This window comes from Rana temporaria, chromosome 3, assembly GCF_905171775.1.
Source record: "Rana temporaria chromosome 3, aRanTem1.1, whole genome shotgun sequence".
NCBI lineage: Eukaryota > Metazoa > Chordata > Amphibia > Anura > Ranidae > Rana > Rana temporaria.
In genome coordinates, this window is record NC_053491.1 from 66,531,428 (window position 1) to 66,557,176 (window position 25,749).

Here is a 25,749-nt window from a genome sequence, read left to right on the forward strand (position 1 = left end):
GGCCTTTACCAACAGACCCCTGTTCATGTTATGGATAGACAATAATCTTACCACACTAAATTCTCTACAATCCAAATGGGTCTTTAAATCCTTTCATACTTTACAGGAAGAATATAAACTCCCCCCCCATAGAATACATGAACTACCAACTAATTAAATCCTTCTACTCACGACATTTTTCACTTTCCTCACACTCTACTAATACTTTATTTGAAAGAATTTGTCTAACATCATCCAGAGACAAGGGAATGATTTCCAGACTATATCAGTACCTTAGCAACCTTAATTTACAGGAGAAATCTAACCCGATGCTCCGTTGGGAGAAAGATTTTGATTGTTCCTTTTCAGCAGACTCATGGTACTCCATGTCTGAAAACCTTCAAAAATGTAATAAAGCAATCTCATTTAGAGATACTCCAGTAAAGCTCTTTTCTAGGTGGTACCTCACACCCTCCAAATTACATTAATTTTACCCCTTAATATCTCCCAATTGTTTTAGAGGTTGCTCAGAACAAGGCACGTTATTACATACATTTTGGAGCTGCCTTTTTCTAGACCAAATATGGCGTGCGGCAACATCTAGATTTGAGTCATCCTATGGTCATAAAATCTCTTACTCCACAAATCTGTCTTTTGTATGCAACAATTCCAGATATACCAACTTCACACATGAGATTATTCCATTCCCTATGCAGCTCCATCCAATGAATGATCGCCCTTAATTGGAAATCTAATACTATCCTTTGGTCATAAGTATTGTAGAGAATGGAAGTTTATAAGATTTCTGAGAAAATATATCATACCTTAAATGACAACCTCCATATTTACAACTCTAAATGGTCGAATTGGAACGTACCATAATACTCAATATTCTTCTCCTCTCCCTTCCCCTTTTCTTTACCATCACTACCCATACCACTTAAGATATTACTAGATTGCAATACATTTAAATACTGCTACCTGTTTATTATTACCTTTGCTGTAGTATAACGATGATTACTTTGACTGAATGGATATACTATGTACTATTCTACTGACTTTCTATTATTGATTACATTGTCATTATATTTGTGCAACCTTTCATTATTATTACAATAAAAGTTTGTAAACAAAAAAAAAAAAAAAAAACACTATACAGATCCTACCAGAACAGGCCAAATTGAATTTAAACAGTTCTGACCCCATTGTGTAGTCCTGGTTTGTTAGGACAGCATGCTCCATCTCAAAGTGCTTTAGGGTATTTGGGCTGATAGAAATCCTCAATTGCAGTTAGAATTTAATGCATGCAAAGATGACGGTGAGTGGCCATCCTAAAAAGGCAGCCAAAGCTGGCTATACGTTAGATAGATTTTTTAGTTTGATTTTTGTTAATTTCTTCATATTAGGAATTGTCCTTCAATTTTGTAGTCATTAGTGGAGTCAAAAAAACTGATGTTAGTTTTTGACCGCAGTACTAAGAAAATTCAAATGATCAGGATGGAAAAAAAAAAATCTTAGATGAACACATTTCTAAGGCCCCATTCACACCTAGGCGTTTTTACGCCTGAAGCGCACTGCTCACAAACGCCAGAGGGGAGAATTAACATTATTCCCTATGGTGACTGTTCACACCTGAACGCCTGAACGCCTGTCGCGCGAAGCTCAAACAAGTCCCGGACCTTTTTTTGTCGCGCGAATCGAGCGACAGAGGCGTTTGAGCGTTTTTTTTCCCCCATAGAAAGTAATGGGAAACGCGCGTATTGAGCGTATCGCGCGACAACAGGCGTTTGCTATGGGCGTTTCGTCGCTTTAATCAATAGAACTTGTCGCCCATGCAGAAGATTAAAAAAAATCTACCAACATAGCAACAAGTGATGAAAAGATGATAATTTTTCCTATTGGCTAAAATAAGAAACGCCGAAGTACAAAAACGTCGCACGACGCTGTATGCAAACGCGCAAATAAGCATGAATACGCGCGAAAAAAAACGCCCGAAAAAACGACCGAACGCCCTACGCTCAGGTGTGAATGCAGCCTAACAGTGAATCAATTTAGTAAACGTTGTTCATTCCAAAACGCAATGTTAAAAGCAAAAAAAATAAAAATTTGAACTACCTTCGAACAACAATCAGAAAGCTGTTGAATGTACCGAGAATTTTCAAACAAATTTTCATTTGAAAATCTACTAGTGTAGCCTGTTGTAGTGTGTGGTCACACAACCAATACCATTTAAAAGAGGGGGGGGGGGTTTAATCATTTTACTAGGGTCTTTATGGTCAAGCACTAGGTCATTCAAGTGAACATAAATAATTTATGGTGTGCATCTCAAGAGGATAAAAAGTAATCTCTTTATGTTGTAAAGCAGAATACATACTCTACAGTCATCATATCCCTTGCTAGCTTTGATACGTCTAAAAAATAATGCAACAGAGCTATGAATTTCTTTTCGCACCAGCAAGTTTTTGTGTGTCTCCTGAAAAGGAGATGCCAAGTTCTCACCTTTAAAACGGCTGTTAAAAAGAAAATACATGCTTACTCGAGCACTTCCAATATATTGCAAAACATACTAAAAAACAATGAGTTCAATCTATGCTTTACAATTTTTACGAGCTATCGGTGATGACATCAGAGGTACAAGTTATAAAGATGTTGTTACACGTTGATGTTTTACCAAGCTCTGCTACACAAAAGTATAACAATTTGAAAATGTCTTCACTAGATAGTACAATGCCCATTTGGGGTCTGAAGGGAGGCATGAGGACGGGGGGGGGGGGGGGGGGGGAATATTTAGACTTCTACAAAACTCACCCCCTTTTTTTTTAAATAATAATATAATTCATATTGTTATCACATTGAGATGGTCTGTAATTTCACAACACAAGTAATAGGAAGAGGTTGGTTAAACAGTTGGAGGAAAGGAAAGGGGGGTGTAAGAGAAGATATGGGGAGTATGTGGCAGGGCCGGGTGACTTAAATATTTCATGCATTCCAATTTAGAGGATCTCCACCCCCTCCTACTGTCCCCCTTTCTCTTTTTTAAGGGGGGCAAGGTGGCAGATTATGGAAATAGAATGGGGACTTAGGGCATACACCTTTTTATAGGTTTGTTTTTGTGGCGAGTACAAGTTTTACATTTTTGTTCAAATCTGTTCTTGGAGTGCCTATTTCTAAACTATTTAAAAAAAAAAGATTTAAACCAAAAATTTTATTTTTCAGACTAGTTTGTTTGCCCATATTTATGCAATAACACAATGCAGTGCTGAACAGAGTACATCCCCCTGTCCAGAGGATTCAATGTCCCTACTACTACTACAGCCATGCAAGCATGTACATTATGCTCTAATACAGGGGACACAAAACTTTCTAAGCAAAGAGCCAGTTTACTGTCATTCAGACTTTTGGGGGGCTGGATTATGCCCACTGGGAGTAGAAAAATTGCCCCATTTTTGGTGTCAGTGGGAGAAATTGTGCCCTTATGTTGGTGTAATTGCGAGGAATTGTGCCCTTATGTTGGTGTAATTGCGAGGAATTGTGCCCCTCCACTGGGGTCAGTGTACTGGAATAATTCTCCATTGTTGGTATTAGTGGATGAAATGGTGCCCCAAGGGCCAAATAAAAGCAAGCAAAGGGCCGTATCTGGTCCCCAGGAAGATTGGGGACTACTGCTCTAATACATACAGGTACAATTTGGTCAGGCACTAATTAACCAATAACAAAAATTAATTTTTGAAAAACTGATACAAATATGGAAAAATAACACACAATATGGAAATACAAAACACACAAAAATAAACACGCACTTCATTTTAATAGTGGACATGGTGAAAATCCAAGATGCCAAGGGAATCTGCTAAAATTAAGATATATACACCAAGATAGTTCTGACCTCACACAAATGTTCCTATACATTTCAGGTAACCTACGTGTAGCTCTGTGCTCACTTTTTCTGGACTTTAGACTCGAACTTGAGTGTGTACCACTGTGGGTTCGAGCAACTCCAGTGGATTTTAGTGCTTGAACCACCAACTGTCAATGACTGATCATCTCCCAGGCTTGTTACAGAGCACTTCACCACAGCACTCCAAAAGCAGCACAGTTCCCAACATAACACTTCAGCATTTTTTTTAAAGGGAGAGTGCCATGATATCCTCAGTGACACCACAAACCGTTTCTATGACACCAGCTTCCCGGTTTAGACAGAGCAGAACTGATCTAGCTCTGCCTTTGCACCACCCGCAGCAGCAGGGCACAAGAGGCAATAGATTATCTAGATGCCCTCTTCACATAAAAAAAAAAAAAAAAAAAGAAGAAGGAGAAAGAAAATTGTAATATAATCATTTTAATAAGATAAAACTCTACAACTCTGAGTAAAGTCTGTGACACAAATGTACCTCTAGACCCTCTTGTTTTACTACTGAGTCACCTGTAGGGCATAGAGGGAGAGCGATATAAAGCTCTGCCCAACCGTTACTCTCTTTTAAGCAAGAAGTGAAATTCTTTTGAGATGGAAATCTGTGGAACCCCCTACCCGCACCTCTTAGCTACAAACAGTTAACTCAGTCCTACCCCCTATATAGAATTATGTATGAGAGCAGACAATGACCAAGGAAATTTGATAACGTTTGGTCAAAATGGATAGATGCATGTGGCTAACTTATACTGTTACGGTAAATGCTTTAAGGATGGTGTGTAAGCTACCTGGTTGTCCTATTCTTTAGCCCTCTTATCCACCCTCCTTCTCTTCAGCCCCTTCACCTTATTTATTTCCTTCCCTTTCCTTAATAATCTATCCTCAAATTTATACATGTTAGCTATAGGGAGTAAAGCATGTTGAATAATATTGGTTGAAACGACACACTCTTTTTGGGTTTCCAATTGTTGGGCCTATATCTCGTTTGGTGTATGTCTAAGGGGTGGCCCCATCAAAGGGTCAAATGTCATTGTCAATGATGTTGTTGTGGAAATTGTTCGATGCCTGTTGGCATGTATTTTGTACTGCTGATTTGTTCAATAAAAAAAAAAAAAAAGATAACCCAGTGGGATCAATGACATCAATACTATAATTTAGCATCAAACCATGCAACATCCTTTTAAAAGATAAGTAAGCATGGCTTACCAAAGAAACCATCATTAAACTGTTAGAAATAAGATTAGCTGAGGCCTGAAGAAACTCAAAACTGCCCGTGACAGATTTCACTTCCTATAACCTTGTTATCCTGTCTCATACATTACAGGGAAGTGTCATAATGAAAGGTCATCTTCTAAAACTGGAAGCAGTGAGTTTTAAAAGGGATATGATAGGGATGATACATTTCTCCTGCTGCACTGCATCACAACAGCATCAATGCTCGTGTAGAAAAATCCAATAATCAATGAGGAGGAATATAAAATGTTAGTTCTGGTAAAGTCGTCAGCCGAACAGGAGACAAGGCTAAATCTCCCTAAAGGGTCATTTGTCCTGGCAACAACTGTAAAAGGATAGATATCCCCTTCATTTGGTGAGATTTCTTATTGTTGCATCTCCAAGACAGGATATAAAGTAAAAATCTTCCCAAAACAGACAAAAAAAAAAACCCCAAATAATCCTGACAGAGTTTCTAACTTACTACTTTATCCAAAGTGTTTGAGCCAAATTTATGGTTAGTGTTGGATAGAGTGGGTTGGTATTTAGAACGTCTGTCAGGTTTTCCAGTCTGTGTTCTTGCTGGGAACGTTCATCCTAATGGTCATCATAGTCACCAGGACTAAAGGTGAAGGAGTCCAAAATATTGCAATGCACTAGAACAGGAACAGAGAGGCATTGTTCCAATGGGACACCTGTTACCATAATAACTGTGTAAGGGTTCGTTCACACTAACGGTTGGGGGGGGGGGCAGTAAATCCCTGTTGTTGAGCTGGGCTTTCCCTGGTCCCCAACCGTTACCCCCTTTAGCTACAGCGGAAGCAGGCAACGGTGTACACATGCAGCAGCTAGCAAGGAGGAAATATACCCCCGTTGCTTTTGGCAGGTGTAATGCCTGCCAAACACAACCCATTTAAGTGAATAGGGCTGCACTACAAGCACCCCGTAACTGCATGCAATGCATTTAGTTTGAGTATGACGGTCAAGGGGTTAATACAGTCTATACAACACCACCTCAACACCTGTCACCACCTGAATGTGATATGCATTCAGATCACTCTCATGTCAAGGTTCATGTGAACAGGAGCTGAGGGAAAGTTTTCTTTTGATTCCTGTTGTGGCTACAGAACAGAGAGTGGGAAAAATTCAAATGGGACACAGAAGGCAAAATAAAGAAATACAAAAAAAAAACAAATGAGTTTGAATGATTCCCTACTTTATCTTTGGCTTCAGATATACTTTACTACAAAAAGCATTCAAAATTAAATGGATTATACATGTGTATACTAGGCTTTTCCTTTTCCTAACTGCTGATGGTATGATCTGCAGGAGGACATGGCCATTCATGACCAAAGCTAACCTTTAATCTTTATACATTAACACTACCCACAAACAACTACATCTTTTATCCCTTGCCGTTTAGTATCTGAATGGATATCTTTAGGTTTAAAGTTGAGGACAGACCCCACTTCCCCCACCCCATGTCTAATTAACAGTTTATATTCAGATGGTTAAGGACAATTTGGTCCTCGTCCTTGAATCTTCCTCTCATCTAAATATAAAAAGGCCTAGGGGGAAAAAGAAAAAAAAACAGGATTTTTTCCCAAAGCAGTTTTTTGGGCAAAAAAAAGAAGAAGAATGTGGAATATGTTCTTTTACTATGATAAATAATATACTGTATCTATGACATGGTTTTCAAACTATATAACAAAGACCTTAACAATAGATGTTAGAGACTTTATGTAAAGTCTTAAATTATTGCAAGTTTTCTCCAATGAAGACAAGCAAATCCTGGAATACAATTCAAGTAACACTGTATACCAGTCAATGCAGTTCTCAAGCAAGAGAAATATGCATTTCTTCCACTAGCAGGGCAGGGGAAATGCTCCAGTTTAGTCTGCTTTCAATTAGTAAAACTATTCCACACTAAATTAGTTTTATAAATTGCCCCCCCCCCCCCCCCCCCCCTCCAGAAAAAAAAATTCTCATTGCTTGAAAATTTCCAGAAAATGGACATCTCTACTCCAAGCATACAAATTTATGCCTACATTATTCTGAACCGGACTATGTGTTAAAATGAATATGCATGCCCAATTGATTTGTATTAATTTCTATTTCAATAAACTCTTTGAACGAAAAAAAATGTGAGGACAGAAAATACATGGCGTTTAAAAGGAAGAGGGCTATTTTATGCTGCAAGGGCCAAAAAAAATCCCGTCCACTTTTAGAAATCACTGGTAAGAGTAGTAGCAGCTATTCCCAAACTACGCAACATTCGGGATCTGTAGACAGCTGCACCTCTGCAGCTCCTACAGTTTCCTCTGAACTAATAACAGCAGGAATTAGAACCTAAATACCATTTGGTATGTAATTTATACACATCTAAAATGCTATGTATGCATCCTTCTGCTCTGTTACCAAGCTCCTGGTGTTCAAAAGAACCTAAGCAAACACTCGAGACCATGAGTTTATCCCCTGACACCCACATGCATCTCTTAGCGTGAGATAACAGAACACCAAGCTGTTGGAGAAAAAGAAATATAAAACCATTAAACGCTAAGCCCCTAGTGGCAAATATAAAGCCAATAATGCCGGCATGCTGTATGTATCTAAAAATTATACACACTTGCAGATCACAGTAATAGAAATAAGCTCTCCTAGTGGCCCCATTAAACCACAAGGCCCAAATTAAACACATTTGATACATATCCCTACAGAAGAAAATTCGTCAATAAATATCTCCCAGAATGACATTAAATATTTAACTAGTTCCTAAAGCTGGCCACAAACCAGTAGAATTTTGTTAGGTTTGTGCTAAAATTGTGAAAAAATCTTTTGTCAGAGCATCATTGAATCAACAAATTTTGTTTGAAAGCCATTAAAATTTCATCCAGACCTACTACTTGAATGGAATCGCAGACATATTAAACAGTTTTGTTTTGTGCCAATCACCAGCACACTACAATATATACAAGCTTTCCCGAATGAAAATCACATTTCCATTTGGAATTCATTTGTTCAAGAAAATTTGCTTGTTTTAATTTTCTCAACACTATGGTCGAAAACGAATTATCAATTTGACCTCATTAACCATTAGAAACTCAAACATTCTCAAAATGAAAATTTTCTAATTATTGTATATTTTATGGTCAGCTTAACTTCAGCTACCTCTCAAAGTCTACTCTTTCCTATCTACCGACACCACGGGCCTTCACCCTACCAAAACTAGGACCATGAAGTTGGCCCTAGAACTTTTTCCAATACCTACATTATATATCCTTTACATTTTTAACCCAATGTATTGTAATAGGTCTAAAAATTATTCATATAAATAATTGGTTTTAATTGCAAATTAAGCAAAATATCACCCTGCAATGTAAAATATATGGAGACTATACCCATAACAATGGGAAATATGCAGAAGGTAAATGGCAGATACTTACGTTCACATAGGCATAATCTAAAAAGTTCTCCATTATTCAATAGTAATTTCTAGGATAAAGAATCCAATGCATTCATATTGGATGATGCAGCACCAGAATTAATGAGAGGCAGACATCCCTTCCAAGACAGGACCAGGCTGGATCATCTGTTCCCAGAGACTAAGAACCCATGGAAATCACAAACATGGACTTGTGACATGACATTCCCAGGCTGTGAATTCACTCATTGTGCCCATTTCCTGCAACACACACCAGTATGGATCCAAAGTATCAAAGGGCCAATTGTGTTATGCTGAGCGCAATAGAAATATATGTGGTCTTGTGATAATCAAAACCCTTGGCCTAAAAAAAAAAAAATCTGTAATAATGTCTATTAGCGCATCGTTCTCATGCACAAAAATACGAAAATTTACATAACCCTGCATCAACTGACGAACATTGTGACAGTCCTTAATATAACTCTCTGTCCATCCAGCAGGCCTGCCATTGGTCAATAAGACACACAAAAAAAAAAATACTATGTGGTAGGAGAATTGTCACATTAAAATCAGAGATACATTTTTGTACAGGTTATTGGTGTTTTCTTTTTGCAACAGCGATGCTCGTGAAGAGCGATCGGGCTCCCTGAATGATGGATTGGCTTGCAAAGACAATACACAGTCTGAAGAAAAACGAATTTTCTACAAGACGTCATCACTTAGCCAACAGTTATACCCAGCTTGCTATATCCTTAGGTAAGTGTCTTCCATGCCATTATCGTGGGATGCAAAAATACTAATGTAAATAAGCATTTGAACTGGTGTTAATGTATTATATTCATTGTTACTTTGAAGTCATACATGTGTTATATATATATATATATGCAAAATGTTTTAAGCAGGTGTGAAAAAATGCTGTAAATGAAGAATGCTTTCAGACATCGATACTAGGCACACCGTTTTTGAAGGAAATCAGCAGTTAGGCTGTTCCATATTGGAGAACTAACCACAGATCCATTTTTCTGCACCCCAGTTCCTATGTTTCGTGCATAAGATTTGGAAACAAGGCTAAGCGACCCAACTATGCATGACAACATAGGGACTGGGTTGTAGAAAAATAGCAGCAGGTGCTCTGGACTGATGAGTCAAAATATGAAATAATTTGCTGTAGTTTGTTAGCAAAGGGCTGGAGAGTGGTACAATAATGGGTGTCTGAAGGCAGCAGTGAAGAACGGGGGAGACTTTGTGCACGTTTGGGGTTGCATTTCTGCAAATGGAGTTGGAGATTTGGTCAGAATCAATGGTGTCCTCCGTGCTGAGAAATAAAGGCAGATACTTATCCATCATGCCATACCATCAGGGAGGCATGTGATTGGCCCCAAAATTACTCTGCAGCAGGACAATGACCCCAAACATACAGCCAATGTCATTAAAAAATATCTTCACCCTGTAAACATAAATGTAAAAGTCAACTACTACAAATGCTGTAGCTGCCGATATTTAAAAAAGAAACACTTTTCTGTCCCAGGATCCAGCGATGGCCTCACCAGACCCAGCTCTTTCCTAGTCTTCGGGTCCAGGTGCTGGCATCTCAACTGTGGACAGCCAGCTGCGCCCCATGAATGATCCCGCAGTCTTCTAGGACCTGTGATGTATCCCAACATGCTGTTGAGGAAGGGGGGGTGAACTTCCGATAAGATCGACCAGAAGTGGGAGCGGGTACCTGTCAAAATCAGGTAACCCCCTCCAAAAAAAGCATTTCAAATATGGGAGAGGAGGATGAAGTTTCCACATAAAAAACTATCTTTAGTGTAAAGAAGAACAATGAGTCCGGGAAGTGATGGTTCGGCCCCCGCAGAGCCCTGATCTCAACATCATTGAGTCTGCCTGGGATTACATGAAGGGACAGAAGGATATGAGGCACCCTACATCCACAGGAGATCTGTGGTTAGTTCTCCAATATGTTTGGATTTCTCTTCTGTTAATTTTCTTTCCAGTATTTATTTATACATTTTATATGTGTTTATATGTAATGTGTTGAATAGAGTGAAAAATAAGGCTTACAAATGATAGCAACAATCAAATTTCATTGTAGGTTAGGCAACTGTCCTCAGCCCTGTAATGTCCAGACTGAACATTTTCTGCGTTATAATGACATTCACTCCAATCAACAACTTTTCTATAGGATTTGCTGTACATCTGTAATCTTATAACCAATGTTTCTGAAGCTGGGGGGGGGGGGGTTGCTGGTAAGACACAAAACAGATCATCTCCAGCTGACAAACAGGATCATTTGTTGCCTGTGTCCAGATCAGATGGACATACCATGGCAAGAAATCAATAGGAGCCATGCTGATATTGTGCCTTTCACTACCTCCACCAATGGCAGTGACCACACACGGCTCTGAATCTGTTGAATTCTTCCACGTGCGTACAACTGTTGGAGACATGGGGGGACACCATACTTCATATTCCCATCTCAAACATTCCTGGATCCGCTCTTGGGTTTGGGTGCTTGTAGCAACAACCAGTTGGATACTGGTGCACGTTACAGTAGAAATATTTGCCAGCACACCAAGGAACAACGTAAATAGCGTCCAAACGGATGTTTTATTGCATGATCACAACACAAAGAGTGCAATGTTCCGGACTCAAGCAGGGCCCCTTTGTCAGGCATGTGTATGGGGACACCTTACACAGCAAAATGTTTGTGGTTTTATGAAAATCTCATATATTTTTATTCTTCGACTTTAAAGTGATCGTAGAAAAAAAAAGGAACTGGCTCAGGTGAGTATAAAGGGAGGGGGGACTCAGGTACTGGAGGGAGGGAATTGGGAATTCTGCAGGTGAGAAGGGTTTTTACCTTGATGCAGAGAATGCATTACGGTTAAAATCCTTTAGAACCACTTTAATTACATATTTGAAAATTCGGCATTGCTATATGTTTGATGCATTAGGTACAGCCATGTTGTTACTCATTTAGGAGGAGCTAGGACAAGCATGGCTGTGTGCAAGTAGAAATTATGTTCATGCCGGTTGTCACTCAAGAAAGAGCTTGAACTGGGTAGGTCTAAAAAAGCTGTCACCCATGTAGAAGAACTCTGAGCTGGGCATGGTTATGGGTAGAATTCTTAGGTTTGTGCATGCTGTCAGTCATGTAGAACAGGTGTCTCCAAACATTCTAAACAAAGGGCCGGTTTATTGTCCCTCAGACTCTTGGAGGGCTGGACTTTGGCCAGCGGGAGTGGAAATTTTCCTGGCATCATTGTTAGTTAACAGCTGGTATTAGGGGGAGGAATAGTGCCCCATTGCTGGTTGTATAGGGAGGAATAGTGCTCTATTAGTTGTGTCAGTGGGAGGAATGGTGCTTAATTGTCGGTGTCAGATGGCAGAATAGTGTCTTGTATCAGTGGGAGGAATAGTGCCCCAAGGGCCAGGATTTAAAAGCAAGCAAAGGGCCGCATCCGGCCCTCGGGCCGTAGTTTGGAGACTACTGATGTAGAAGAACTCAGAGCTGGGCATGGCTATGGGTATAAGTCTTAGGTTCATGCATGCTGTCACTCATGTAGAAGAACTCATAGCTGGCCATGGTTATGGGTATTAGTCTTAGGTCCATGCATGCTATAACTCATGTAGAAAGAGGAAAGTATGAGTATAGTTATGGATATGTTTGATTTGTAATTATACCACCTAGTAAAGAACACTTGTCTTTTGAAGACAACTATTAAAAAGGAGCTACAGAAACAGCAATCCTAAAAAACCTGTACTGGTGGTGGCCTTCACCAACCATGCTAGTTACCAATCTGTCTCTGCTACCAAGTCTTTGAGTCAATGACACAGAACGAGCATGAACCATGATGAAGTCACAAGACATGTTTACTTGTTGCTGGACAGCACCTGGAAAAAGTACTGAAGCCTTTGTATGAGCATGACAGCTAGGAATCCAGCGTTTTGGTAAGAAGCAGCCATTAATTATGGCCACCATGTTTCAATTCACTACTGGTTTCCCGAGTAGTAATAGTAGAAGCAAAGGCCAGAGGTCAGAAGAGTTCATACACTGTTTACAAAGCTCTGCGCAGTGCCATTAACAAACGCCAGTGTCCAAGTAGAAGAATCAAGCTTGCTATGGTTATATATAGGCCAGAATGTGCTGTGGACAGCATTCACACCATGTGCTCCTCATATGTCTGTATATAACAGGAGCTGAAAGCAAACAAACCACTACAAGCCAAGCTGCCAGCACAGAACACATTGTGGATTATCAATGATGCTCTCAAGTCTTTAGTCCCTGTAAGTAAAGAATGAATGAATGAATAAACAAATTGAAAAAATGGTAAATGCAAAGACAGCATTTAAAAAGAAAGAGTTGGGTCCGATAGTCTTAAGCCCCATACACGCGATCTGACTTTTTGACAACAAACTTCAAAATGAGTAGGTTTTCAAACAAATCCGACTGTGTGTACGATCCATCGGACAAACTTTTTCAGTTTTCATCGGACAAATGTTCGCTCTGCAAACGGACAAACTTTTCGGCAACAAAAGTCCTATGGTGCAAAGTCCTGCCATGTGTACAGATGCCCATCGGACTTTAGTCCAAAGTACAAACCCGCATGCTCAGAACCAATGCAAAAGATCAGACAACAATACAGAAGTTGACCAAAGGGTAGCGGTAAAGAGCAGAAAAAACATGTGATTTGGTGAAAGTTGGCTGAAAAAGTCCTGCTGTGTGTATGCATACCAAGTTCACGGCCAACGCCCTTCAAACAAAAATCCACGGAAAAGTTTGTTTGAAGTCCAACCGTTTGTATGAGGCTTTAGTATGCAGTTCAAATGCACCTCAATAGGACATGCTGATGTTGATTTACTAAAAGCGGAGAGTGCAAAATCGAGTGCAGCTGTGCATGGTAGTCAGCTAAGCTTGTTCAATTAAGCTTTGACAAAAAAAAAAAAACCTGGAAGGGGACTGGCTTCTATGCAGAGCTACACTAGAGTATACACACTACAGTTTTAGTAAATCAACTCCACTGTGTCCAAAGAAACGCAGCGCATCACATAGCAGGTCAAAACGCAGCCTCTGAATGCCATGTGTACTTGTCAAATTAAAGTCAAAGGGATTTTGCATGTTTGATGGGCATTGTAAACACACTTTAAACACAGAAAAACAAAGCCCATCAACATGAGCCCTAACGACAAGAGCACCAAGCCTTAAAGTAGATGTAAGCCCGCACATATACCCAGTGAAGTGAACAACCTCAGATCATACACATAGATTAAACAAATCTCCCTACAGAGGTTTTACATGTATGTCTGTCTTCAGCTTTCTATCATCTTTAGAAAGTGAACATCCTGTAAGAATTTTTACTTCCTCTTTCAGCAGTAGGAGGGGCGTCTGTGCATACACCGAGTGACAGCTGATTGGAGGAAAGGCACACTCCCCCCACATAGGCAGAGGAAGGAAGAAACTGCTATGGTGCGCTGTGAATAGATCAGCTTTCTGCTAATCTATTTATAGCAATCTCCCCAACACACATTTTCAGCTGTTTTTATCTCCTGTATCAGAGAACTTGTCAGAAGTTGTCATGCTGAGAACAGAGGAATGAAGCAGCTGAAAGACGCAGGACTTAGGGCTTTGGAGAGAAAGATAAGTAAACACTACCGATATATGTATCCACTTCAAATTTCATGAATCAGGTTTACATCAACTTTAAAGTGTTATGCCGCGTACACACGATCATTTTTCGGCATGAAAAAAAAACGACGTTTTTAAAAACGTCATTTAAAATGATCGTGTGTGGGCTTCTCATCTTCTGAAAAACGACAAAAAAATAAATTAGAGCATGCTGCATTTTTTTATGTCGTTTTTCGTGATGTAAAAAATTATAGCGTGTGGGCAAAAACGACGTTTTAAACCTGCGCATGCCCAGAAGCAAGTTATGAGACAGGATCACTCGTTCTGGTAAAACTACCATTCATAATGGAGTAAGCACATTCATCACGCTGTAACAGACAAAAAAAGCGCGAATCGTCTTTTGCTAACAAGGAATCAGCTAAAAGCAGCCCAAAGGCGAATAGAACTTCCCCTTTCGAGTTCCGTCGTACGTGTTGTACGTCACCGTGCTTTGTTCATAATTTTTCCAAAACGATGGTGTGTGGGCAACATCATTTTTAATGATGAAGTTGGAAAAACGTCATTTTTTTTCATGCCGAAAAACGACCGTGTGTACGCGGCATAAGCCCTCCCTAACACTAAAATCCCTGTATCTACAGACATCCACGATCTAACACTAGCCTATCTAGCCCTGTAAAGAAGAAATCATTATACATACCTTTTTTGAAGTCAATCCGGTGTCCAGCGGCAGAAGCTCTGCAGAGCACACAGCCGACAAATGCTGTGAAATTAATGGGGAGTTACGTCACCCATAGACTTACTATGGGGCTTCCGTTGTTGGCTGTGTCATCTGCACCACCCAGGGGCGGACAACTCATGGGGCCCTCGGGCAATGGGAGATTATGAGGCCCCCGGGCAATAGGAGATTTTGGGGCCCCCAAGGAAATAGATTATGGTGCCAGTACAGTACTGTATACACACACACACACACACACACACACACACACACACACATACAGTATACATACACAGTATACACACACAATATAAATACACAGTATACATACACACATTGAGAAGGTACTGTAGAGGCGGGGCAGCTATAATCTTGGGATTTTTTTAGACCAAAAGGATGTCGGTAAGGGACATTTCAGGGACAGATGTAAAAAAAAAAAAAAGAACACAGATGTTTACATACTGTCCCTGGTTTTACTGAGGCTTGCAACTCTGATGGGGCCCCCTAATGGCATGGGGCCCTCGGGCAGTGCCCAAATGGTCAGTCCGCCCCTGGCACCACCTCAAAAGCAAAGCTGCAGCCGACAGCTCAATGTGGGTTCGGATCGGCTTAAAAAAAAATAAAAAAGTATGTATACTGATTTCTTCTTTACAGGGCTAAATCGATTAGTGTTAAGCTCGTGGTTGTCTATAGATGCAGGGATTTTAGTGCTAGGGTGGACTTCTACTTTAATGCAGAACTAAACCCTCCTATCGTTTTCAGCCAAGGAAGCTGCCATCCTGGCCTCTGATCTTCAACTGCCATGATGCTGCACGTCAGCCATTATGACACCAGCCATTTAAGGGTTTTACAGTTTGTCTGAGAGCGCAACCCGTGGCGGGATCGTAACTGGTAAACTGATGGGTTTGGTTTTGCTTTAAGATTTACAAAGTAAACATTTTACTTTTTATTTTACTCTTCAGGCCATCTCTGCATATTTGTGGCAAAATTTTACTTAGCAAGTGAACGTTATTTCTACAGTAAAAGGGCATACTAATGGTGGCCATATAAGTAACAATCAAATGTTTTTTTAACAGAATAGGATATGATCAGAATTTTGAATTTTACCACGTTTTTACTGCGTTTTCAATTTATTTCAATGGAGGGGGCGTTTTTGGAGTGTTTTTTGAGCGTTTTAATAGCGATATTTTTACCACGAAAACGCTGCAAAAACGCACCAGTGTGAAAGGGCTCTTAAAAATACAATTGCATATATAATTCCTCCATGTATGGTCACCATAGGAGACGAGCGAGACAAAGGGGTCTTTTTCTATTCTTCCACTTTTTTTATTCAATTTTCTCTTCATTTTGGATAAATACAAGATGGAACTGACAAAAGAAAAAGGAATTCCTCTTATTCTGTCATCTTTTAAGTAAGTCGACTTGTTAACCAAACTGTCCAAAAATAGTATCCTAATTTCTCAGTGTTGACCTCACACCTGAGCCCCCATTTAAAAGATCACATTCCACAGTCACATGATTTAGCTGAAAGTGGTCCGTTTAATTAAATCATTGATGTCTGAGTTCGTTTTATCATGGGGGAAGGTTGCCCATTAGTGAATTACTCTGTGTAAAGACCCAAGTGCAATCATGTATAAAGGACCTGTAAAATATATTGCGCATAGCCTTTTATACTAAAAGACCTAATGACCAGCCTGTTCACTAGGTTTAAAAACAAGGGAGATGAATTTCAAGCTGTGATTGCACATTAGGTGTGCTAGACTGGAGCTATTATTGCAAAATATTCAAAGACTGGTGACTTAATCACCAATGGTAAAGCTTACTCCGGTCTTAGAGCATCCCTGTCATATTTTTAAAAACTGCAGCCAAAGCCTACTGTAGTATAGAAGCTATTGTCACAAATCTGCACTGGCAACAGAGCAAACTGGACCCTACACTGGCTTTGACTGGGTTCGCTGGGTAGCTGAGTCTTAGGGCCCTTTCACACGTGCGGACCGTATGTCCGCATTTTCATCCGCCCGTTGCGGATAAAAACGGGACATACATTGGTCCCTATGCGATTACGGGTGTCAGCGGATGACCATCCGCTGACACCCGTAATCGTCCGCCTCCGCAAAGATCCGCATTTGCGGACGGAAGAAAATCCTATTTTTCTTCCGTCTGCCGGATCGGACGAACACGGACATACGGTCCGTGTTCATTCCGATCCCCCATAGGGGAGAGCGGAGGAAAGACAGGGCGGTCCCTGCAGTGTGCGGGGACCGCCCTGTCAGCTGCCAGCTCAGCGGGGATTTTACAGGGAAACCCCGCTGAGCTTTTGCGGACACACGGAGCGGATCATTACTGATCCGCCCTTGTAAAAGGGCCCTTAGGGACGAGCAGTATTTACTAGGCATTGCCTCAAAGGAGTTCGGATTCAACTGCATCCTGCCCCAGGTCACTTTTCCAGATACAGTAGGAATATGTGATAGGATCATCAACGGGTTGATCCAATTGACCAGCAAGAAAACACAAAGAGGTACATAGGATGTGTCCACCTGCAGGGGCTCAGAAAGCAGACATCAGATGGAGTGTGCCAGAGGAAGTGGCGTGGGTAAGGAACAGGTAGACCTTGCTAGCAACAGTGGTTGCCGTGAGGCTGGTGAATGGAGTGTACCAGGAACTATGGCTGGGGTAAAACTAGCAGATGGAGTGTACCTAAAACTGCAGCTAGAATGAAACTAGCAGATGGTCCGTACATGGAGCTGTGGTTGGGGCAGGGCTGGCAGATGGAGCATACCTGGACATGCAGTTGGGGTGAAGGTGGCAGATGGAGCATTCCAGGAGCTGCAGGTAGGATGAAGTTGGCAGATGAAACATACCTGGAGTTGCAGTTGGGGTGAAGCTGGCAGATGGAGCACACCTGGATCTGCAGTTGGGGTGAAGCTGGCAGATGGAGCATACCTGGAGCTGCAGGTAGGATGAAGCTGGCAGATGGAGTGTTCCAGGAGCTGCAAATAGGATGAAGCTGGCAGATGGACATACCTAGAATTGCAGTTTAAGTGAAGAATGCAGATAGAGCTTCACTGGAGCTGCAGCAAAGCTAGTAGATGGAAGGTTCAAATTTTGCAGCTATGAAGAGGAGCACACAGGTGGAAAATCCCATGAACTGTGGCAGTGGACAGCACAGCCGGCAGAGACTAAGGTAAAGGCTTAAAGGCAGGCAGGTAAGCAGTGTGGAGGCTCAGCGACTATGTAGGCAAGTGTTGCACAAGTGTCTGTCCACCGAGTATATCGGCCCTTTAAGGATGCAGCGGAGTGATGTGCGCTAGTCTTTTTGGCCCCAGGCACAACACCTGGGGTAAAACACGGAAGTATGTGTGGCCACATGCCAAAGGGGACGCACCTCTGCAGAGGGGAAGTTAAGTAGCAGCTGCTAAAGGTGCAATACTCACCTGTCTGGCAGTGCTTCAGCCTCTGCCAGTCTCTTCAGCATTCAATATTTCCAGGAATGTCAGATAACTTTGTCCCCACTACTCGCTATGGTTTGTTCCTCAAACAGGTACATCACTGCTCTGCCATACAGTGACACTGGCGTTGGTTCTGAAATGCTGCAGACTATCAGCTGAAGTTTTTTTAGGACGCAACAGAGGCACTTTTTAGATATAGGCCAGTGATCTTATATTTAGGGAATTTATAAAACAAATACAAAAAAAGTATATTAGAGTGGATTATAAATATACAGAAGTACATAATGTTAAAAAAAAAAAAAAAAACGTTTTTTCTTTTTAACCAATTTATACATAAACTTATTTTCTGTTTTCTATAGTAACGAACGGCAAGAACACAGTGACGTACAACACGTACGAAGGCACTAGAAAAGGGAAGTTCAATGTCGTGTTAGTGGAAGTTTGGTGAGAGACGATACGCGCTTTTCAGCCTCATGCTTTTCAGTCCGTTACAGCGTGAATGTGCTATCTCCATTACAAACACTAGTTTTACCAGACCGAGCGATTCCGTCTCGTACTTGATTCAGAGCATGCGTGGAATTTTGTGCGTCGGAATTGTCTACACGCGATCGGAATTTACGAGAACGGATTTTGTTGTCGGATAAATTTAAGAACCAGTTCTCAAATTTTTGTTGTCGGAAATTCCGACAGAAAATGTCCGATGAAGCCTACACACGGTCGGAATTTCCGACAACAAGCTCCCATTGAATATTTGTTGTTGGAAATTCCAGGCGTGTGTATGCGGCATTACAGTAGTGGTCAGAATGACACCCTAACAGACAGCCAAACGTGAACATTGATGTGATACTGCTGGCTTTGCCAAGTGTTGGTGGCCCTGGAACTATGCTGGTAGTGTCAAATAGGAAGTCAATCACCACAACCCAATGAATTTATTGGCAACCTCTAGAGCAGTGGTTCTCAACCTTTCTAGTGCCATGACCCCTTGATAAAATTTCCCAAGTTGTGGGGACCCCTAACAGTAAAATTATTTTGGTAACGTGAGTTGTCAGCACCCGGGGCAAGACAGGCAATTTGCACCCCTAATCCACAGGCATTTGGCAATCCCTGAGTCCCTTCCACTTGTACAGTATTAAAACCCCGTATGGTACATTTTAGGGTGTACCACTCTTGCTATTTGTTCTCCTTTCTTTCCCTTTTATCTCTCTATCCTAATTTATTGTTTTTTTTTTCCCCCATTCCTCTCCCTAGCCATCTTTCTTGTTCTTTCTTTACCTTTTTATTTGTTCCACCCCTCTTTTTCCTCTCCCTTCCATGTATTCTCTATTTGTATTCCTTCTCTTACTCCTTGGAGGAGGGGGGGGGTGGGATGAGTGGATTAGGTGCTTTTGAACAAGGTCACCTGCTGATCTGAAAACTGTTGTGAGGACTTTTAATGGCAACTATAATCACAGGTAGTGTTACTCACTGTGCCTCAGACTTTGTAGCGTCACGTAGAAGTGGCACCTATGGAGTAGACCCTATCTCCTGATTCCGGCAGACCCTCCCACTTCACATTCCTCACCAATCAGCTGACCTCTAGCCTCCCCCCCCATGCCGTGAACTGAATGTGCAGCTGTGATGAGGCTTAGTGGGCGGGCTCCAGGAACAGCCCAGCTGGGTGGCCACAAAAAGGCAGGGAGAGCGTTGCGGGCTTCAAGAACAGCACAGGATTCGGGGACCCTTGGCAAATCATCATTTGACCCCCGAGGGGGTCCCGACCCCCAGGTTGAGAACCACTGCTCTAGAGGGACCCTGGAGTTCTGCAGAACCAAGGTTAAGAATGGCTGCTCTAGGACCAGATTAGAGAATTTATACACAAAGTTCACAAAGAGGGAGTAAGATAAGAATAAGGAGGAGTGCTGAAATGGTTACAACTGCTCCAAATCTTTCACTAGGATTTTATTAGTCACCCTCTGAAAACCTCAGAACATGTTCCCATTAAGCATACTCATCTTTTTTTCACAATCGAGTTATAATTTCCTCTTTCCTTCAGTGCAGTCATTTACAAGCCCACACTGGCGCTCAAATCACACATATACAGTATCTCACAAAGTACATCCCTCACATTTTTGTAAATATTTTATTATATTTTTTTATGTGACAACACTGAAGAAATTACACTTTGCTACAATGTAAAGTAGTAGGTGTGCAATTTGTATAACAGTGTAAATTTGCTGTCCCCTCAAAATAACTCAAAACACAGCCATTAATGGCTGAACCTCTGGCAACAAAAGTGAGTACACCCCAAAGTGAAAATGTCCAAATTGGGCCCAAAGTGTCAATATTTTGTGTGGCCAACCATTATTTCCCAGCACGGCCATAACCCTCTTGGGCATGGAGATCACCAGAGCTTCACAGGTTGCCACTAGAGTCCTCTTCCCCTCCTCCATGATAACATCACAGAGCTGGTGGATGTTAGAGACCTTGCGCTCCTCCACCTTCCGTTAGAGCAGTGGTTCTCAACCTGGGGGTCGGGACCCCCTCGGGGGTCGAATGATGATTTGCCAGGGGTCACCGAAACCTGGGCTGTTCCCGAAGCTCACACCACTCTCCCAGCCTTTTTGTGGCCACCCAGCAGGGCAATCCCTGGAGCCTGTGGTCACCCAGCTGGGCTGTTCCTGGAGCCCGCAGCCACCCACTCAGCCTCTTTGCAGGCGCCCATTCAGTTCATGGCATAGCTGGGGGTCAAAGACTAGAGGTCAGGTGACTGGTGAGGAATGTGAAGTGGGAGGTGCTGGGGGAGACCCTATCTCCCGATTTTGGCACAGGTGTCACTGCTACGAGACACCACAAAGTCGGAGACAGTGAAGCCGGAGAAACAGTGAGTTACATTACCTGTGATTATAGTTGCCATTAAAAGGTAGCGCTAAATTCTGTGGGTTAGGGGCGCAAAATACTTGTCTTGCCTTGGGTGCTGACAACCCACACTACAAAAATAATTTTACTGTTAGGGGTCCCCACAACTTGGGAAATTTTATCAAGGGGTCACAGCACTAGAAGGTTGAGAACCACTGCGTTAGAGGATGCCCCACGGATGCTCCATAGGTTTTAGGTCTGGAGACATGCTTGGCCAGTCCATCACCTTTACCCTCAGCTTCTTTAGCAAGGCAGTGGTCATCTTGGAGGTGTGTTTGGGGATATTATGTAGAAATACTGCACTGTGGCCCAGTCTCTGACGGGAGAGGATCATGCTCTGCTTCAGTATGTCACAGTACACATTGGCATTCATGGTTCCCTCAATGAACTGTAGCTCCCCAGTTCCAGCAGCACTCGTGCAGCCCCAGACCATGACATTCCCACCACCATGCTTGACTGTAGGCAAGAAAAACTTGTCTTTGTACTCCTCACCTTGTTGCCGCCACACACGCTTGACACCATCTGAACCAAATAAGTTTATCTTGGTCTCATTAGACCACAGGACAGTATTCCATGTCCTTAATCTGCTTGTCTTCAGCAAACAGGCAGGCTTTCTTGTTTATCATCTTTAAAAGAGGCTTTCTTCTGGAAGACCAATTTGATGCAGTGTGCAGCGTATGGTCTGAGCACTAACAGGCTGACCCCTCCCCTTCAACCTCTGCAGCAATGCTGGCAGAATTCATATGTCTATTTCCCATAGACAACCTGTGGATATGACTCTGAGCACGTGCACTCAACTTCTTTGGTCGACCATGGCAAGGCCTGTTCTGAGTGGAACCTGTCCTGTTAAACCGCTGTATGGTCTTGGCCACCATTCTGCAGCTCAGTTTCAGGGTCTTGGCAATCTTCTTATAGCCTAGGCCATCTTTACGTAGAGCAACAATTCTTTTTTTTTTTTCAGATACTCAGAGTTCTTTGCCATGATGTGTTACGTTGAACATCCAGTGACCAGTATGAGAAAGTGAGAGCGATGACACCAAATTTTACACACCGTCTCCCCATTCACACCTTGTAACACATCCTGGGATACACATGTCACGCATGCCTGGAGGCTTTGAGGGCAATGTAGAACACACTGCACATGCTCTGCCAGGAAGTACATACTACATGAATCATCTGCCCTTACTCAAGATGGCTGCAACCAGAAATGCTAAAGGAACATTTTTCAATGTTTTTTTTTAGACAAAAGGAAAGCATGGACACATGGATGAGATTTCTTTAAATATTAATACTGAATTAAACAGCATTTTTTGTTTGTGGCGAATAAATACAGTTGAGTTCTATTTTAAGAGGAAGGGCTACAGCAAAGACTCCATTGGCTAACACGTTGGGCTCGGTTCACACTGCCGCGACTTTAAAGCAACTTCAGGCAATGCCTGTGTAATCCTCCTGTAATGTCGGATCCAAATCACATCAGTTAAAATAAGGATCTGACTCCGAGGCAACTTCCAATAAAGTCTATGGGCACAAGTCGGATAGAAGCCACCTTAACCACTTAAGGACCGCCTCCTGCACATATACGTCGGCAGAATGGCACGGCTGGGCACATGCACGTACGTACAGGTACGTCCTGTGCTAGTACCCGGTCCGAAGCTCCGTGACCGGGACCCCGGGACTAGTGGACCCGATCGCCGCTGGAGTCCCGCGATCGCTCCCCGGAGCTGAAGAACAGGGAGAGCTGTGTGTGAACACAGCTTCCCCGTTTTTCACTGTGGTGGCGTCATCAATCGTGTGATCCCTTTTATAGGGGGACACAATCGATGACGTCACACCTACAGACACACCCCCCTACAGTTGTAAACACACTTCAGGTCACACATAACCCCATCAGCGCCCCCTGTGGTTAACTCCCAAACTGCAATTGTTATTTTCACAGAAAACAATGCATTTTAAATGCATTTTTTAGTGTGAGAATGACAATGGTCCCAAAAATGTGTCAAAATTGTCCGCCATAATGTCGCAGTCACGGAAAAAAAAAACGCTGATCGCCGCCATTAGTAGTAAAAAAAAAAAAAAAAAAATGCAATAAAACTATCCCCTATTTTGTAAACGCTATAAATTTTGCGCAAACCAACCGATAAACGCTTCTTGCGATTTGTTTTACCAAAAATATGTAGAAGAATACGTATCGGCCTAAACTGAGGAAAAAAAATGTTGTTTTTTCATATATTTTTGGGGGATATTTATTATAGCAAAAAAGTAAAAAATATTGCATTTTTTTTCAAAATTGTCGCTCTATTTTTGTTTATAGCGCAAAAAATAAAAACCGCAGAGGTGATCAAATACCACCAAAAGAAAGCTCTATTTGTGGGAAAAAAAGAAGGACGCCAATTTTGTTTGGGAGCCACGTCGCACGTCCGCGCAATTGTCTGTTAAAGCGACGCAGTGCCGAATCGCAAAACCTGGCCGGGTCCTTTAGCTGCATTTTGGTCCGGGTCTTAAGTGGTTAAAGTAGTATAGAAACCTTTTCTAAAGTTGGAGCAACTTCAGTAGTGATAGTTACAGTAAGACAGTTCTCATTGACTAAAATGGGATTTCACGTGTCACACGACATGGGGGTCTCACAAGTCGGACCCCAAGTCGCAGCAGTGTGAACGGAGCATTAAAGTCACATGACATTGGAAGATACTATGCTGTCAATTCTCTTCCATGGTCCACAGTAAAAGGAGGGTGGCAATGATGTCGCTGTACCGTGTTGTATAAATCTGGCTGCGCTGGCACTGGAAGTGGCAGAATCCCTCTGGTGCAATGATTACAGACACCATAAATGGTTACCTAGGTCAGAACTGAGGCTTTAGGCCTGTTGTATCAAGAATACTGTGTGAAGAGCAATAATGGAAAACATAAGGCTTAAGGTTGCAATATTTTCTTGGCTTCCACTATAAAACACGACACAGCCCAATTTAATCCTAGAACATCCCTTGCCTTGGGAAACAAAAGTGCTTTGTTATCTCACAGTTAGTACACAGATAATAATCGTTCTACCATTGTGTAATGGAACATCTGCATGGATCAAAACCACACTGATTACCCCCTATGGTCTAATCAGCCTCTATGACACTAAATGGGTTAATTACACAGAGCAGCGATAAAAACGCTGGGTGATCTAACAAAGCACAAAAACTTATTGCATTATGCTTCAGCAGGCTGCTAGGCAACATGATGAAACTCATGACTCCATCATTACTCACCTTCCTGATAGAATACTGAAATATCTGTCAGCTGACTAAACGCAGTGTACGCAATGATCAACTCAGACAAGACGCTGGGGACATAGAAACTGCCATACATTATTAATGAGACAAGTGCATTGGCTATAAACCCAAAGCAAAAAAGCTGACGGTCACAAAACAGTGAATTTTTTGGGCGCAATCAGTGCATACAGTACAATCACAAGAGAATTTTAAGAGCCCAACATACCAATAATAGAAGACGGAAGTAACTGTCTGAGTACCAATGTACTAAACAGTGGTCATGTATTATAGATAAGAAACGATCTTCTGTGAGGCCAATTAGAGATTGCTATGAAAGCCCTAATCCAACCGCCACTGAACACCCGATGAGACCACTGCGCCATTAGAGGGTTAAGCTGGTCATACACTGTTGGGATTTTTTATTTATTTTTTTACAAACAATTACAACAAAAGATAATTATGTTGGTGATAAGGACTATATCCAATCATCAGAAGTGCTCATCTCCGCTTAGAGGTATTCTAGCATGTTGGAAATCTAGTGGGATCTGTCCAGCAATTCCAAGTCTGTCCTTTAAGGGAGTCACATGACTGCATGAGACTGCAGCATTTAGGTGTGGGTGGAAAGTACAGGTAGACTTCTTTTACTGACTGCCAGCAGCGAGGCTGGGCAGTGCCTACCAGGCCCGTCGGAACCCGACAGGCAATCAAGCATTTGCCTGGGGCCCCCGAGCTGGCCAGGGGCCCCAGCAGGGAGGGCCCTTGCCGCACCGCTGCGTCCTCCTGCTGTCCGGTCGGCCGTGTACCATAACCGCGTGGTACAGGAGAATCAGGTTCCTGTTCCCGGCCGGACTGACAGGAAGTGCACACACTGAGTGTTCACTTCCTTTCAGTCCGGCCCCAGGAACAGCAAACTGAATCTCCTGTACCGCGCAGTTATGGTACACGGCCGACCGGACTGCAGGAGGACGCAGCGATGCGGCAAGGGCCCTCCCTGCTGGGGCCCCTGTGCGGACACCAGCATGAGGCGGAGGATAGAGGTAAGACGCCAACACCCCCCCCCCCCCCCGGCTTCTCAACTTGAAATGTCACTTTTTTTTTTTTGCTTGGGGCCTCCCGATTTCTTCGAATGGCCCTGGTGCCTACCTGTACCTTCCACCCGCACCTAACCGCCAGAGTCTCATGCACCAAGGCTATACGCCCAGTGTGCAAAAGTGTATAAAATTTCATAAGACTTCTTCTTTAAACCCACATGTTCAGTACAAAGACTCTGCCGGCAAATCTGCAC

General features: G+C 42.2%; 1 protein-coding gene across 13 annotated transcripts in view; it reads right to left on the bottom strand.

Annotated features, from left to right (window-relative positions):
* MYO5A (myosin VA) overlaps window positions 1-25,749 on the bottom strand; it is a 241,964-nt gene that overhangs the window by 188,756 nt on the left and 27,459 nt on the right. For 3 of the 13 annotated variants that reach the window (XM_040342705.1, XM_040342701.1, XM_040342700.1), the window contains exon 1: window positions 8,545-8,845. The exons of 1 other annotated variant lie outside the window; for it this stretch is intronic. In XM_040342705.1, the coding sequence (XP_040198639.1) occupies window positions 8,545-8,577 (33 nt within the window). In that variant the 5' untranslated portion in view covers window positions 8,578-8,845. Of the gene's footprint in view, window positions 1-8,544; window positions 8,870-25,749 lie in introns of those variants that run through there. 9 more of the 13 variants (XM_040342696.1, XM_040342695.1, XM_040342707.1 and 6 more) reach the window with 7 other exon arrangements.